Source organism: Salvelinus alpinus, chromosome 7, assembly GCF_045679555.1.
Source record: "Salvelinus alpinus chromosome 7, SLU_Salpinus.1, whole genome shotgun sequence".
NCBI classification, from domain to species: domain Eukaryota; kingdom Metazoa; phylum Chordata; class Actinopteri; order Salmoniformes; family Salmonidae; genus Salvelinus; species Salvelinus alpinus.
In genome coordinates, this window is record NC_092092.1 from 10758991 (window position 1) to 10773473 (window position 14483).

The window sequence follows — 14483 nt, forward strand, 5'->3', positions numbered from 1 at the left end:
ATGCATAGTCATTATTATGTCTCTTTTGCGTGATGCATTAAGATCCACATTTGGAGTATACAGATGTACTATCTTAATTTGACTAGTTTCCCACAGCAGGAATAAAAATCCTGCAGCAACAGGATATGTGAATTATTATGTGGATTATAATTAATGGGAAGTAGAAAGCAAGTATGAGAGTTTGCGCACAGGCTAGAACGAAAGGCGTCCAGTGCGTGGGAGAGAACATATCTGTAAAGAGTTCAAAGAGTTTACAAGGAAGCCAAGATGCAAAAATAATATAATTAATTTAATCTATGCTCCAAAAAATACAAAAAGTGAAAATGCAGAGTGCTAATACAAATGAAAAGGAACAGTTATTTATTTTTAAGGTTTTGAGGTCGATTATAATTAATGTAAATTTTTATAGGGTTGATACATTTTTCGTTAGGGCAAATCAAGTCTGAAAAGTTAAAGTGGAATTTACAAACTTGAGAAGCCTTTTTAAACCTGGAATACACTACAAGTTTGCAGTTCCTGCTGTGAAGGAGAATTTTCTGCAACAAAGTGATCAAATTAGGATACCACATCTGGTCGTACAGGCTGTATGCGTAGTGCTACGTCCACATACTGGATGCAAGCATAATTCTACTATATGAAACTCTGCCCTGGAGATTGCGTTACAGCAACATTGCAGCCAACCAATAGCTATAATATGTGTGTAATGCATTATCAAAAGAAAGGGAGGGAGGTCCATACCATTAAGACGCCAAATGACCACCAGTCCGCACTCTGTGTATGTCCTCTTCTGTTGACCACCTCAGGGGCCATGTACTCTATCGTCCCGCAGAAGGAGTACGCTCGCTTGTCATGGTCTGTTGCCTCTTTACTCAGCCCGAAATCTAAAACACAAAGGGACTGATGTTAAAGACGGAGGAAAATGGCCATTCAATGTAGAAGAGAGACTACTGCTATTCCAAGGGACTACTAATGTTACTAATCTCTTTTCAAAACAGTTTTTAGTCACCTGTAATCTTGATGTGGCCCTCCTCGTCAAGAAGGATACTGTAGAGGGAAGGAATGTGACATCAATATACAGTATATCTGTATAATAGAAATACTGTATATAAAATCTTTACACCTCTCTGCACAGTACATGTCACCCACACATTTATTGAGTGTTTGTTTGTTTGTTAGAACAAATGGATTTGTGCACAGCACACTGTTGCCCTTGGGTTGCTGTCATTAATCATCAACAGTAAAGCTGGGAATAGCTCGCCCTTCAAAAAAGGAGGCCCACTGCAAATCCACTGAGGCTCAGTTGGTAGAGCATGGTGCTTGCAATGCTAAGGTTGTGGGGGTTCAATTCCCATGGGAGGACCAGTATGGGAAAAATCTATGCACTCGCTACTGTAACTCGCTCTGGATAAGAGTATGTGCTAATGACATATATTTTTGTAAATAAAATGAAACCTGTAAAGACGTGACACCTTCACGCATCAATTATTCCCATTGGAGAGAAATCAAGGAGCAGGCTGAGAGCTCTTCATTTATTTCCTCTCATAAAATCCCCTTGAGAGCCAATTTACTAGTCCTGCATTCCACATTGTTAACATGGAAAAAATGAAAAATAGAGCTTGATGGAAAAGTGGACACTTTTCACATCTCAAGGGCCCAAACGTTTCCTTGACTGATGCATTGGGAGGTCGTCAAACGTTTCCATCAACTGTAAAAGCCCTCTGATAGCCCTTTCAGAATAAACAGAAGGATGTGCTCACGGAAAAGAGACAGACAGATGCTGCCTTGATTGCACCAGAGACATGTAGTTGTTTTGATAGGCCCGGAGAAGGCAGCAAAACAGAGCAGCAACCTTGTTTGAACTCCTGGATCAGTATTATATGATATCAAATCAGATGGTGCTCCAGTAATCCAACGCAGTTATGTGCTTGGTCATTCCCAATCAGAATATTCATAAATCTCTGAGATGAAGAAACAGTGTATTTGAGCGCTCACATGCGTAAAAATGGTATAATATATGCCATTTAGCAGATACTTTTATCCAAAGCAACTTACAGTCATGTGTGCATACATTTTAGGTATGGCTCAACACAGCAGGAATCGAATCCACAACCCTTGCAAGCGCCACGCTCTACCAACTGCGCCAGACAGGACCACAAAAGGTGGTCTTTGAACAGAGAAGTAGTCTATGGCACTGTACAGTCAGTGGGTGTACAAGTGTTTTACTTCTCTGGTTTGAGGTCTCTGTAGATGATGCCCAGACTGTGAAGGTGATCTAAGGCCAAGGCCAGCTCAGCCAGATAGAACTTCACATCCTCTTCAGTAAACATCACCTGCAAATGGACAAAGGAGAAAGACTACCAGTGACAGTTCATGAGTCATTGACAATATGCAAACAGTACACACGTGATATATGATTGTGAACATGAAAGATAATATTTTTAAAATCTAAGAGTAGCCTACATTGATGTGTTTTAAACAGATCAAATTTAACAGAGAGTTTTCCATTATTCCAATGTCAGGTAGCCTGAGCAAAACAAGAGCACTAGCCACAGATTGAACTCATATTGAAACTCATTAACTTGATCACAAAGCCAGCTGCTTGGAAACTCACCCAAAATATTTGCATTTAGGATGTCATAGAACCTTTGCCAAGTTTCCTCAGTCAGAGCATGGATTGTTGACTTCTCTCCTTGTTTACTACAGAGCTCATGTTAGCCACAGTAAGATTGATTTAGCTCCCAAATAGAATTTGTTTGGGGAATAAACCCTGCGGTGCCAAGGAGAAAATTGAATTGCCGTTAAAGTAACAAGATCCCGCCAGCACCCGTGCATCTGCTAGCTGCTCCAGATGACTGATTCCAAGACCAGCAATAATTAATTCACATCTCAATTCCCACATGTCTCTCTGCCCAGTAGAGCAAATTTAAATCCAAAGAGACAAATTGTTTACAGATTAAGTTCAACTTTATTCCAGTTGTTATCATTTACAGAATTGGTAGTAGTCACGATGACACAGCAGAGGCAGTAGTTTTAGGAAGCATGGGTGAATGGATGAATGCGTTTACAAAGTTGGTGGTCTATTATCCGGACAGCAGGTTGTTTTTATTCTGCAATAATAATCTCCATCCACTTAATCATTTGGTTAAACTCCCCTCAAGTACCCCAACAGTTCATTATATATGATCTGTTCCAGTAGGCCTACTAGCACACCCGATTCAACCAATCAGGGGCTTGATGATCAGTTGACCAGGTGGATCAGGTGTGCCAGTTGGAAGTGAACAAATAAGTAGAATGGCTGGGGGTACTCTAGGAGAGGTTTGGAAATATGAGTCACTGAATCGATATTAAGATAAGCAAGGAAGCTAAATAAAGAAAATGCTCCAGTCCATCACAGGCATTGTTATCTATAATGTATTCATAATAGCGGTATTATTATATGGGCTAGTGTAGGGGTTGGCAATCATTTTTACTTGTGGGCCACATTGGGATTTCGAAATGCAACGGAAGGCCTGCCTATTGTTTTTAGGACCGATTTGTTTGTCCAAATCAATTTGTAGGCCAGAAAAAGGGTAGTTATTTGAAGATATATAAAATATATCGGTCCATTATCATTTCTACACACTTTCTATCTAGTTGTAGACCTTCACGTGTGGCCTGGAGTGTTTTTGAACCCCCCCAAATATATTATTTTTGACTGGTACTATATATATTAATTATTTTACTCACACTCGCCGCGGGCCAGATTGAATGGGCTCGCGGGCCATGGTTTGACTATCCCTGGGTTAGTGGATGGATTCAGGAGTAATGAATCAACAGAACAGAGGAGATATTGTAATCTGACTGATCGGGACTGAGGTTGTTTCTGCGATGAGGTCTGGCCCACTGGTGCAAACAGGCAATTAAGTTGAGTGAAAGAGCATGAGAAATGTCAAGATTAAAGGACTGGTCAAAAATAATAATAATACACCTGGGTTGTTCACTTGAAAACACTGTTTATTACTGAAGTTCTTCTCTCAGCTCACTCTGTAAACAGTACATGGACATTCAGAGATGCTGAATAGCAAGATTAAAGCAAAACCAAATAAGGCAAAACCAATATCATTCAGAATGTGTTTGGACCCAATCATAGAGGTGGCAGGTAGCCTAGTGGTTAGAGCTTTTTTGTTGTTGTCAATAAAGGCAAGAAAACCTATATATTGATAGTTCAAGGGCCATGATTTAGAAATAACATGTTGGAATGGTTTTTACTCTATTAGTAAAATTACCATGGCTGTTGAAACATTAGTGACCAATTAAATAAAAATGTATCACACAAATTGAGAATAACTCGAAATATACTGTACCTATTCAATCACAGGGACATGTGCACCAAGAGACTTAGCATTCTAAATGTGCCCAAGTCAATTGGAGATTGATTGTGTGAACTGATTGCGTGAAATTTGATTAATGATGCAGTAATTATAATCAATTATATTATAATCAGAGCGCTGCTGCTTTCTCGAAGCAACCTTTTAGGATTTGCTGTGGTGGTCGTCTGCAAAGTTGTTTCCGTGGGTTGCAAAAAGTCAAAATTACCATGACACAAGCTTAATTAAATGTAAAAGGTTTTGAAAATAAAATGATTGCGGTACGCTCAGTGTTCAGTTGACATTTCACAGAGATACGCTTGTTTTTGTCAGAACTCTTCTAAAAAGAACAGAAATGTTGCATTATTATGGAAACCGTATACTAAAATATGAAAATACCATGTCATGTCTCAAAATCGATATCTATCTTACCTCTATATTGTTTTATGCCCTCCGAATTTGAGAAGAAAGATGACGAGTTCAACCGTGAGCCTGTCAGTTAGCCTTAATTCTCGCACAGCATCCAGCCAAGCTGTGACTATAATGTGGCCTCCATTCATGTAGTCATCCTAATATTGGCCATCCTACAAGGGTAACAACTCTAATAACTTTTGAACTGATTATTATTTTTACCCATTGGTCAAAAGGTGTTTTTGATTGGACACAATACATCATGTGGTGATTGAATGCATTAATAAAACAGTGAATTAGGGAGCAGTAAGCCCTCACAGTGAGTAACATGACTGACCTCTTTGGAAAGCCGTGTGAAGAGGTCTCCCCCTCGGAGGAAGTCTAGAATCAGATACAACTTCCCTTCCGTCTGAAAGGCTGGGCCAAAACAACATCACAATGGTCACTCAACACATATTATCCGCTACATGACATGGAATAAAAGGAAAACACTCTAAATGTGAATTAGACTTTTGTGAGAGGTTGTACTGCTTCAAGGCATGCGTGACAAGGGAAATATTTATTTCCTGGTCTAATTTTGAGATAAAAATGTAAATAGAAAAACAGATAATATGGTCTCCTCCTCTAGTATTGCTTTATTTGGCTTGTTGAGTGCATCTGTTTGTCAGGGGCTGCTGTGGCAATACTCAGAGCAATACTCTCTGTTTACCAGGGGCTGCTGTGGCAATACTCAGAGCAATACTCTCTGTTTACCAGGGGCTGCTGTGGCAATACTCAGAGCAATACTCTCTGTTTACCAGGGGCTGCTGTGGCAATACTCAGAGCAATACTCTCTGTTTACCAGGGGCTGCTGTGGCAATACTCAGAGCAATACTCTCTGTTTACCAGGGGCTGCTGTGGAATTACTCAGACCAATACTCTCTGTTTGTCAGGGGCTGCTGTGGCAATACTCAGAGCAATACTATCTGTTTACCAGGGGCTGCTGTGGAATTACTCAGACCAATACTCTCTGTTTGTCAGGGGCTGCTGTGGCAATACTCAGAGCAATACTCTCTGTTTACCAGGGGCTGCTGTGGAATTACTCAGACCAATACTCTCTGTTTGTCAGGGGCTGCTGTGGCAATACTCAGAGCAATACTATCTGTTTACCAGGGGCTGCTGTGGCAATACTCAGAGCAATACTCTCTGTTTACCAGGGGCTGCTGTGGAATTACTCAGACCAATACTCTCTGTTTGTCAGGGGCTGCTGTGGAATTACTCAGAGCAATACTCTCTGTTTACCAGGGGCTGCTGTGGAATTACTCAGCGCAATACTCTCTGTTTACCAGGGGCTGCTGTGGAATTACTCAGAGCAATACTCTCTGTTTACCAGGGGCTGCTGTGGAATTACTCAGAGCATGCTGATAAACAAGGAGGTGAGGTGCTTTGAGATGAGTGACAGCTTTCGCTGTCTGAAGGGCTCCAGACGTCACTGAAATGTTTAGAGAGACGTGCCAAGCTTTATAAAACGCTTGGAGAGTTATTCAATGCAAGATCCAACTACATTTAATATCAAAATGTGTTTCTGCCTGATGTCTGAGGACAGACCCATTCTAACAACACCTAAATAAAGACAATCTGGTTACATAATTATTTGCCTGTTTTAAAAACAGGGTTTTCAGTTTAGACATGTCAGTGTCTGTTCTATGTATGTGTGCCAGTCAGAACATGGTTGCGTCGATGAGCTCACCGTAATGGAGTTTGACTATGAACGGGTGATTGACTTCAGCCAGAATATCTCTCTCCATTTTGGACCGCACCCGATCCCGGACTGAAAAACAAACAAAGCATATCAAAGTAGTGGTAATGAGTTAAGATACTTGTAGAACTGAATAGATGTTGACGAAAGCTATACATATTCAAACCCTTACAGTTGGGCCGGTATCCGATGATACTGTATAAAATACCTCAGGTTCGAATTTCTATACTGTCAAAGCTGTTGAAACTATGAGACCTCCTAACCAGGCATTTCCCTCACTAGTCAGCCACTTATCTGGTCCTGCAGTGGGAACATCGTAGTATAATATAGACAGCTGCTTTCTGCTAATCTATCTGCATTACCTAAGCCTTCTTCCTAGGTCACCTGTGAAATGGAAGTCAGCTACTTCCTTATGAATTATTTTGTGTTAAAATCGTAACACTGGAAGCTTCCCCTCAAGCACCTGTACTGCAATGCAGAGTATTATGCCAGTTTCCTCTTCCAATGGCTCTCTGCTTTGCAGTGAGGACACTCCTGCAGCTGTATTATGTAAGCAAGGAGGACATCATCTCAATTTCCTGAGACTTCATTTTTTAGAGCTGATTAAAAAAAGTAATGTTTTTGACTGAGATTTGTTGAGTATAGGAAACATAATATATATTTTTTTACTTATGTAGAAAAAACTGTTAGTCTGGATAGGGACTTCAATCATGTCTGTTTACTGTAATAATCAATAATTTTGGTCATTTAGCAGATGCTCTTATCCAAAGCGACTTACAGGAGCAATTAAGGTGAAATGCCTTGCTCAATAGCACATCGACAGATTTTTCACCTAGTTGGCTCAGGGATTCGAACCAGCAACCCTTCTGTTACTAGCCCAATGCTCTTAACCGCTAGAATCTTCCTGCCCCAATCATACCCTGATCATTTTACTGTAATAATCAATCATACCCTGATCATGTCTGTTTACTGCAATAATCAATCATACCCCGATGATGTATGTTTACTGTAATAATCGATCTTAGCAAGATTGGGCTGATGAAAAACAAACAACTCTTCGAAAGTATCATAATAAGTACCTTTTAGCGTTGCTTTCCTTAACACTTTCATGGCATAAAGCTGTCCCCTGTCAGAGCCTCTGATTTTTCTCACCAGGAACACCTGTGGATGAGATTAATATCAAATCAAATCAAAGTTGATTGGTCGTATACACAGATTTGCAGGTGTTATAGCAGGTGCAGTGAAATGCTTATGTTACTAGCTTCAACAGGGCAGTAGAATGTCTCTCAAATACAATACTAATACACACACCCAAAAATATCTGAATAGCCGATTGCAAAAGTAACAGTAATGTCAGATTGAACAGTAGGGGAAAGGGTCACAAATGTATAGTACACATACAACACAGAGTAGGTATAACATACTGTAGATCCAAACACCTTAATCAAGGTATATGCTTACCTTTCCATAGGAGCCTTGGCCTAGCACTTTCAGCAGCTCAAACTGGGAGGGGTCTGCCTTTTCAAATCCCTCTTTGGTGTGCTGCCTAATGTCAATCTCTTTCAGGATGCCATCGTCCTGCAGGGAAGCAAATGGCCCACATATCAAACCAAGCAAGTGACGCCAGGAATAGAGAGAACACCCATGTTGTTCCAGAGACACCGGGAGAGCCAGAGAGAGGGATTTAGACAGATGTCCAACCTGGGAAAGTCCCATTTTATCAGAGCCAACAGAGACTAGTCAACTTTAATGACGAATAGAGATGGCATAGCCAGCATCACGAGTAGACCAGAATAACCAGAAAAAACTAGGCATGACTATGAGGATAGAACAGTGCTACCACATTCTCTGCCCTTAGTATCCTCAATGTCCACACATATCCACGTTAACTAGTAACAATAGGAGGGTTTGAAACAGGTGTTGTAGGCTACCAATCAGAGAGTGACCTTGGCCACAGAACCACTGAGGTATAATAAGAACCAGCCAGTAGTCCATCCTGTTCCCCTCGTGTCAGGGGAGATTAGTGTGAGCACGTTTTGCGTGAGTGGGGCTGTGTGGCTGGCAGTAGAGCGAGCGCTCTGGCTATTAATGCTGTCTTCATGGCGTGCCTCTGAAATGTGCCGACCACAGCATGTGAGAGTCCTGCCCTGACCGTCGCTGATTGATGCAGAATCTGTCACGCTGACACAGCTGAGAGCCTGGTAAAACCGACTTATCTCACTCACAGCAAAACAAATACAACAAACAGTCACATAACCCTTTGTATACAAAACGTTGTTGGAATGGAATAAAAAGGATGCTTTTCAAATCCACACATGCAGATTTGTCTCCTCTGATGTATGTTAATCTATAGCTTCTCCTCCTCTATACCATGTTGAACACAGCATTGAAAAGGAAGAAAATCATGTATCATGTGGATTTTCAAGAATCCATGGGTTAAGGATGACCTCTGTGGGGGCTCTAGAAAATAAAAGCTAATACATGAAACAATGGGATTACAAACGCTCCCAGTCCATCTGTAGCTATTCAACGTGTCAGTTCCATAGGGACAGTGGGCTTTTCATCCTATCCAAACCTCCAACACCTCAACACTCTGCTGTTGAAACTGGGGAAAAAGAACGCCGGTTGCAGTTAGTCATGATGCCTTGTACAAGCAGTGATATCCCACATTAACCAGTACACTATCTAGTACACTATCTATTCATACTAGTTAAAACACCTGTGATTGATTTAGAATAATTGGTAGAAAACGATACAATTTTAGACTACAGAGAATGGCTATTATTATCCTAAAGATCAAACAAACGTTACGAGGAAGAAAAAGCAACAATAGTCCTACAAATCAGAAAGAAAGTAAGGATTTGGCCTAGTTCCACATAGCAGTATTTCACACTATTCTAAAATACTGGAACGGAATAGAATGAAACATCTACCTGTGAGGGGAGTCTACCAAGTAGTACTAGTAGGTTTTTACAGTATCCAAATCAGTCGGTTGATAAATCAGTCTTTTTGAAAAGAAACTCTAGTGATGATTATCTTATTGAATCAAAAGTATAAACAACCCTTGTCCAATTACTACTCTTTGCCAATAAACATGGACAACAGTGTGACATGTTGCGTAGTGTATCCTGAATAACACGGTTTGTTATCTGGGTCAACAGCTTATGATGGTGTGTATTTCTAAATAAATCTCTTTGACTGAAAAGGTAAACTTGGCAAAATGGCTCAGTTAGTTGGATCATGGTGCTTGCAATACAATAATTGTGGGTATGATTCCTACATGGTCCACATGGATAAAAACATCTGGTAAATGCTTCCCCTCAATAGTAGCTTGCTAGTTCTACTGTCAACTCTGATAGCAGCTATAACAGTTTACTATTGCAGACAATCACCATGCATTCCATTCCATCCATGCTGTTTGTAAAGTCTGATCCTCCTATTTAGAAGTAGTCTGGCCTACACCATGTCAAAGTAGGAATAGAGTTAAATGTTACCGCAGCAGTTCATCTCGCCCATTAATAATCTCAGTATAATGGAATAACAGACAGTCCTATGAGTCTCTACCTGACTCAGTGCCAGATTCTTCCTCCTTAAGAAAACTCTGACCTCCAGAATCGTTCTTAATTTCATGGGCCTGGGTACTTAAAGGTCAAATGTAGACGTTTTTATCTCAATATCAAATCATTTCTGGGTAAGAATTAAGTACCTTACTGTGGTTGTTTTCAATTAAAATTGTAAAATATTCATCAAAAATACTGTAGCTTCTTAGCAAAGAGCAATTTCTCAAGTAAGAATTTTGCTAGGACTGTCTGGGAGGGGTCTGAGTCGGGAGGGATAACTGAAAAGTAGCTGTTATTGGCAAAGAGGTTTGGAACTCTTTCTTATTGGTCTATTAACTAATTTACCACCTGGTGATGTCACCAGGCAGGCCAAAACTCCTTCCCACCAAAACAGGCTGAAATTTCAGGCAGTCTTTTCAAACAGCTCTAAAAGGGCATTATCATAATTTACCCAAGTTCACAGTATTATTCCAACATCAGTCTGGAAATATATATAAAACACAGGACAATCACGTTTTTGACTGCACTGGGCCTTTAAAATAGATATGCTGACTGCAATACCTCTTTGGCCTCAATATTGATTGGCGCCATCTTTAACTGATTGAGTTGGTCAGTGCCACACATCTGTAAAGACCCTAGTCTCAGGCCTAAACAATATGTTTTCTTAATGACATCTAGCTACAAGGGTGTCTTCATCCAAACATATATGAATTAAGTATGTAATAATGACAATGACAATATAATGAAAATCACTTAGCGATTTGCTAAATAGCATCAATTTCTTGTGCGATTCCTGATACAGCCAGGATTACTCATGAGGCAATCATACCCCATGATGTCACGAGCACTCTCATATCTAAATCCATCAGCTATTGTCTCCATATATTTATTTGTATGTACAGTAAGTTAATCATGCTTAGTATGCCTCAGTGTATTGCAGATGATTTCCAGACTGATGAAATGTTTGGTGGAACCTAGTTTGAAATATTATGTCTAGTGTGTAATGTGGATTGAGGTTTTGTACATGATGGTTGAATCAACGTTGTTTCCACAACATTTCAACAAAACAATTATATGTGATGGAAAACTGATTGGATTTGCAAAAAGTCATCAACTTAAGGGAATTTTGTCTTTTTTTACACAATGTTGAACCTAAATCCAATGACATGATGAAATGTTTTGGTTTCACGTTGAATTCACACTAGTTGACAACTCAACCAAATGTAAATCAAAAGTAGACATTGAAATAACGTCTCTGGCCAGTGGGAACATTATCTCAGAGAGGCTGGTCGGTCTGCACATCTTGTTATGACACAGTCAGAAAGGATTACAAAGAGCCGTCAAAGTGAATCTCATTGCTACTGATAACTGCACACAGACATAGAAGCATTCTGTAACACAGTCACAAGTAGTGACATATCTATAACCCCCAAGCAATGTTTACACCAGGGATGGGCAACTTTGATGGAAGTGGGGGCCACGAAAACTCTAAACTCATCATGAGGGGCCACAGTTGCTCACGGGTCTGCGTAACCACACTTTGAGAATCTTTGACCCTCTTATGAGGTCTTAACTTTGAATTCATTGAGGCAGGTATGTCAACACTGGTCATTTTAACAGCAAGTTACTTGAAAGCTCAGCAAGAAAGGACAAAATTGAATGACAAAGTGTTCACAGCGGTTAGAAACTGTTTCTACAACACGTAGAAAAAGAGGATAGGTATGCGGTTAAATTGGGATAGAGAATTTGTTTCGTGTATTTGCATGTCAACTTCGCAAAAATGAATTTACATGTAAATTATCATTCAAATATTTTGTATGGTATTGTATAGTACAGATTTCCACCCATAGTAATTTAATAGGATATACTGTATGTGTTTCCACCACTTTAGAAGTGAACTATGCGGGAATCCCTTGTTGTGCCTTTAACCATTGGCCAACATTCAGCACCATGGACAGTACCGCAATCAACGCAAATGGACAAAAGACTGATTGCAAATTCAGCCCCATGGCCACTGAACAGCACCGTGTCCAGGTAGCTTTGCAATATGGTGAATCAAAAGGTGAAGATTACAATCTCCTGGGTCGTGGTTGGATTGGATAGGTGTGTCTATGGATTCCAATTCCCCTTTGTAAATTGTAAAAAACTAGGCCTACAGAATAAAATGAAGATCATTGGAAATCAGTCTACTGCTCTCTTGTTTTCCTGATTCAATATTTTCATCCAAATCTAATAAATAATTAATTATTTTAAAAGGGTCAATCTGCTGTTAAAACAATAACAAAGCGGGTAAACAGCAGATGGATGGGGCTGGAGAAATTGAACCTCTCCCAAATTCATAGATGGGGCTATACATGCAAGGACTGACCATCCATGATATCAAAACGATAGCTTTGATTACATTGTTTACAATTTTATAGTTTGGATTCTGATGGGCTTTAACAGTTGAACTCAGCTCATGAGGCAAAATAAGTTATATTCTACAAGAATCAATAAAAGTAGCCCACATAAGTTTAAAAAAATGTCCCTCATAAACAAATAGGCCTAGCTACACCAAACCCAGAATGCATTAGGCCTATATTAGACGTAACATTTTTTTAAATAAAATGTAAAAAGTAGCTACAAATCAACAGAGCGTGGCAGGGAATTTATTCAACAAGCAAAGCAACTTAGTCCATAAAATATAATTTGGCTCGTGATAGTAGAATAGCCTACAGGAAACATACTCAGGTATCGTGATTGAATTCATTTTAAGGTAGCTATGTACAGACAACAACATATCACAGTCATAGTAAGTAAAACGTTCCTGAATAAAGCAGCTATCAGCAAAGTCAGTGCTAGTAGGACAAGACAAGTGCAGGTGTTTGTGCAAGAAAGGCGGGAACACCTGTAGGCCTATCTGTCGGATTCAGACTTGTTGTGGCACAGCAATACCAGTCTATACAGAATTCAACATGATCATTTTAGCATGAAAATGTTGCGCAATGGTAGGTTACAAAGCTTGTCAAAATATTGAAATTGTACTGGCATGTGTAGCCTAATATCATGTCAGGTGTATAACAAAACAACACCTGTAAGGTTCCACAAAACAGCCTACAGCCTACCACAATATCATTGAGTGACAGCAGTGGTTGAATCACACCATTAGCAAACAATTATTCTACGTTATGGCGCACACACGTGACACAAAATAGCAATACACAACAATATACTAACCTCCAATCTGCAGAGGTTCGAGCTTTTGGACCGTGACTTCTTCCGAAGGTAGACGGAAAACCATCTCCTAACTGTAAATTTCCGCATGTTCGTGTCCATTGCGCCCTGCTTCAGATCTGCATTTCAGATCAGCCCTGGCAGTTTATATTTGCTCAACAACTATAGATGAGTAAACAACAAAAAGGGATTTAGCGTCCTCCTAGTCACTTCTAATCCATACTTCCGATACGGCAGATAAACAGCTACCAGGAAAACCTTTGCGATTTGGTCACGGTTGACACCACCGCAGTGTCTGTCCTTCCTTGCTACCGCGCAATGCTTTGATTTGACAGTGGCATCCAAGCAGCAGTGATTCTGGCGAGTGTCCTCAGCACCCGCCGCTATCCCTTGCGTCCCGCTGAATCAGCACGTGCAGTGAGTGACGCAATGTGAGGCGAGCGATGGCTCCCTTCCTCCTCCTCAGCATTCGGATTCTTCTTTTCGCGCCCAATCAAACAGGACGTTGGTAGTCTAGTAGAAAACTCCCCTTCTCGATCAAACTAGAGCAGCTAATCCACATGTTCATGATGGTGGACACTGCAGAGAGCAGCATGCAATGTTGGTATGATGCCCAGTGAAATGCTGAGGTCTCATCTGTCATCATCAGGCATGTTAGGGATGCATGGACCACAGGGGAATGTGTGGTAGTGTTTATAAAATGGTTATAAGAAGCTGATTAGGTTAAGAAAAGGCAAACCACATTTAGGATGCCTGTAATATAACCTGTATACCCCATGGGTTACATTTTGTTAGTAAATCAGTCAATTGAAATGGATAAAGCAGGATCTTGATAGTGTGCATTGAGAATCCTAATTGACCTCTGAGGACTAGCTCATTATATAATGTGCATTAGATTATTAAATAATGTGCATTAGATTATTAATATGGCAGCCATTAGGAGAAAGCTCCATTAGGCCTACCACCTAACCCCATGACCTAGCCTTTTGGGGGCCCTAAACAAGATTTGGTTGCCCACCCACACACTTTTAGTGGCCCCCCTTTTCAAGGTGGAGAGAAAAATGTTTTACCGTACATTTTCTGCAATTCTACACATTTAGCCATGGGGAGTATATTTTCTTAGCAGTTTTAAAGCAAGCTTTCTGCAATGCTACACATTTGCCATGGGGCGGAGAGAAATGTTTGCAATTTTGTTACAAATTTCTTGCAATTCTA

At 40.2% G+C, this 14483-nt stretch overlaps 1 protein-coding gene across 1 annotated transcript in view; it reads right to left on the bottom strand.

The window, feature by feature from the left end:
* Positions 1-13797, bottom strand: part of LOC139580431 (ribosomal protein S6 kinase alpha-2) — a 36470-nt gene extending 22673 nt beyond the window's left edge. The window contains exons 1-8 of the mRNA XM_071409094.1: positions 13272-13797; positions 7957-8073; positions 7575-7656; positions 6487-6567; positions 5095-5174; positions 2224-2330; positions 1007-1044; positions 739-881 (exon numbers count right to left, since the gene is read on the bottom strand). Of these exons, the coding sequence (XP_071265195.1) occupies positions 739-881; positions 1007-1044; positions 2224-2330; positions 5095-5174; positions 6487-6567; positions 7575-7656; positions 7957-8073; positions 13272-13370 (747 nt within the window). The 5' untranslated portion in view covers positions 13371-13797. The remainder of the gene's footprint in view (positions 1-738; positions 882-1006; positions 1045-2223; positions 2331-5094; positions 5175-6486; positions 6568-7574; positions 7657-7956; positions 8074-13271) is intronic.
* Between the last annotated feature and the right edge of the window lie 686 nt (positions 13798-14483).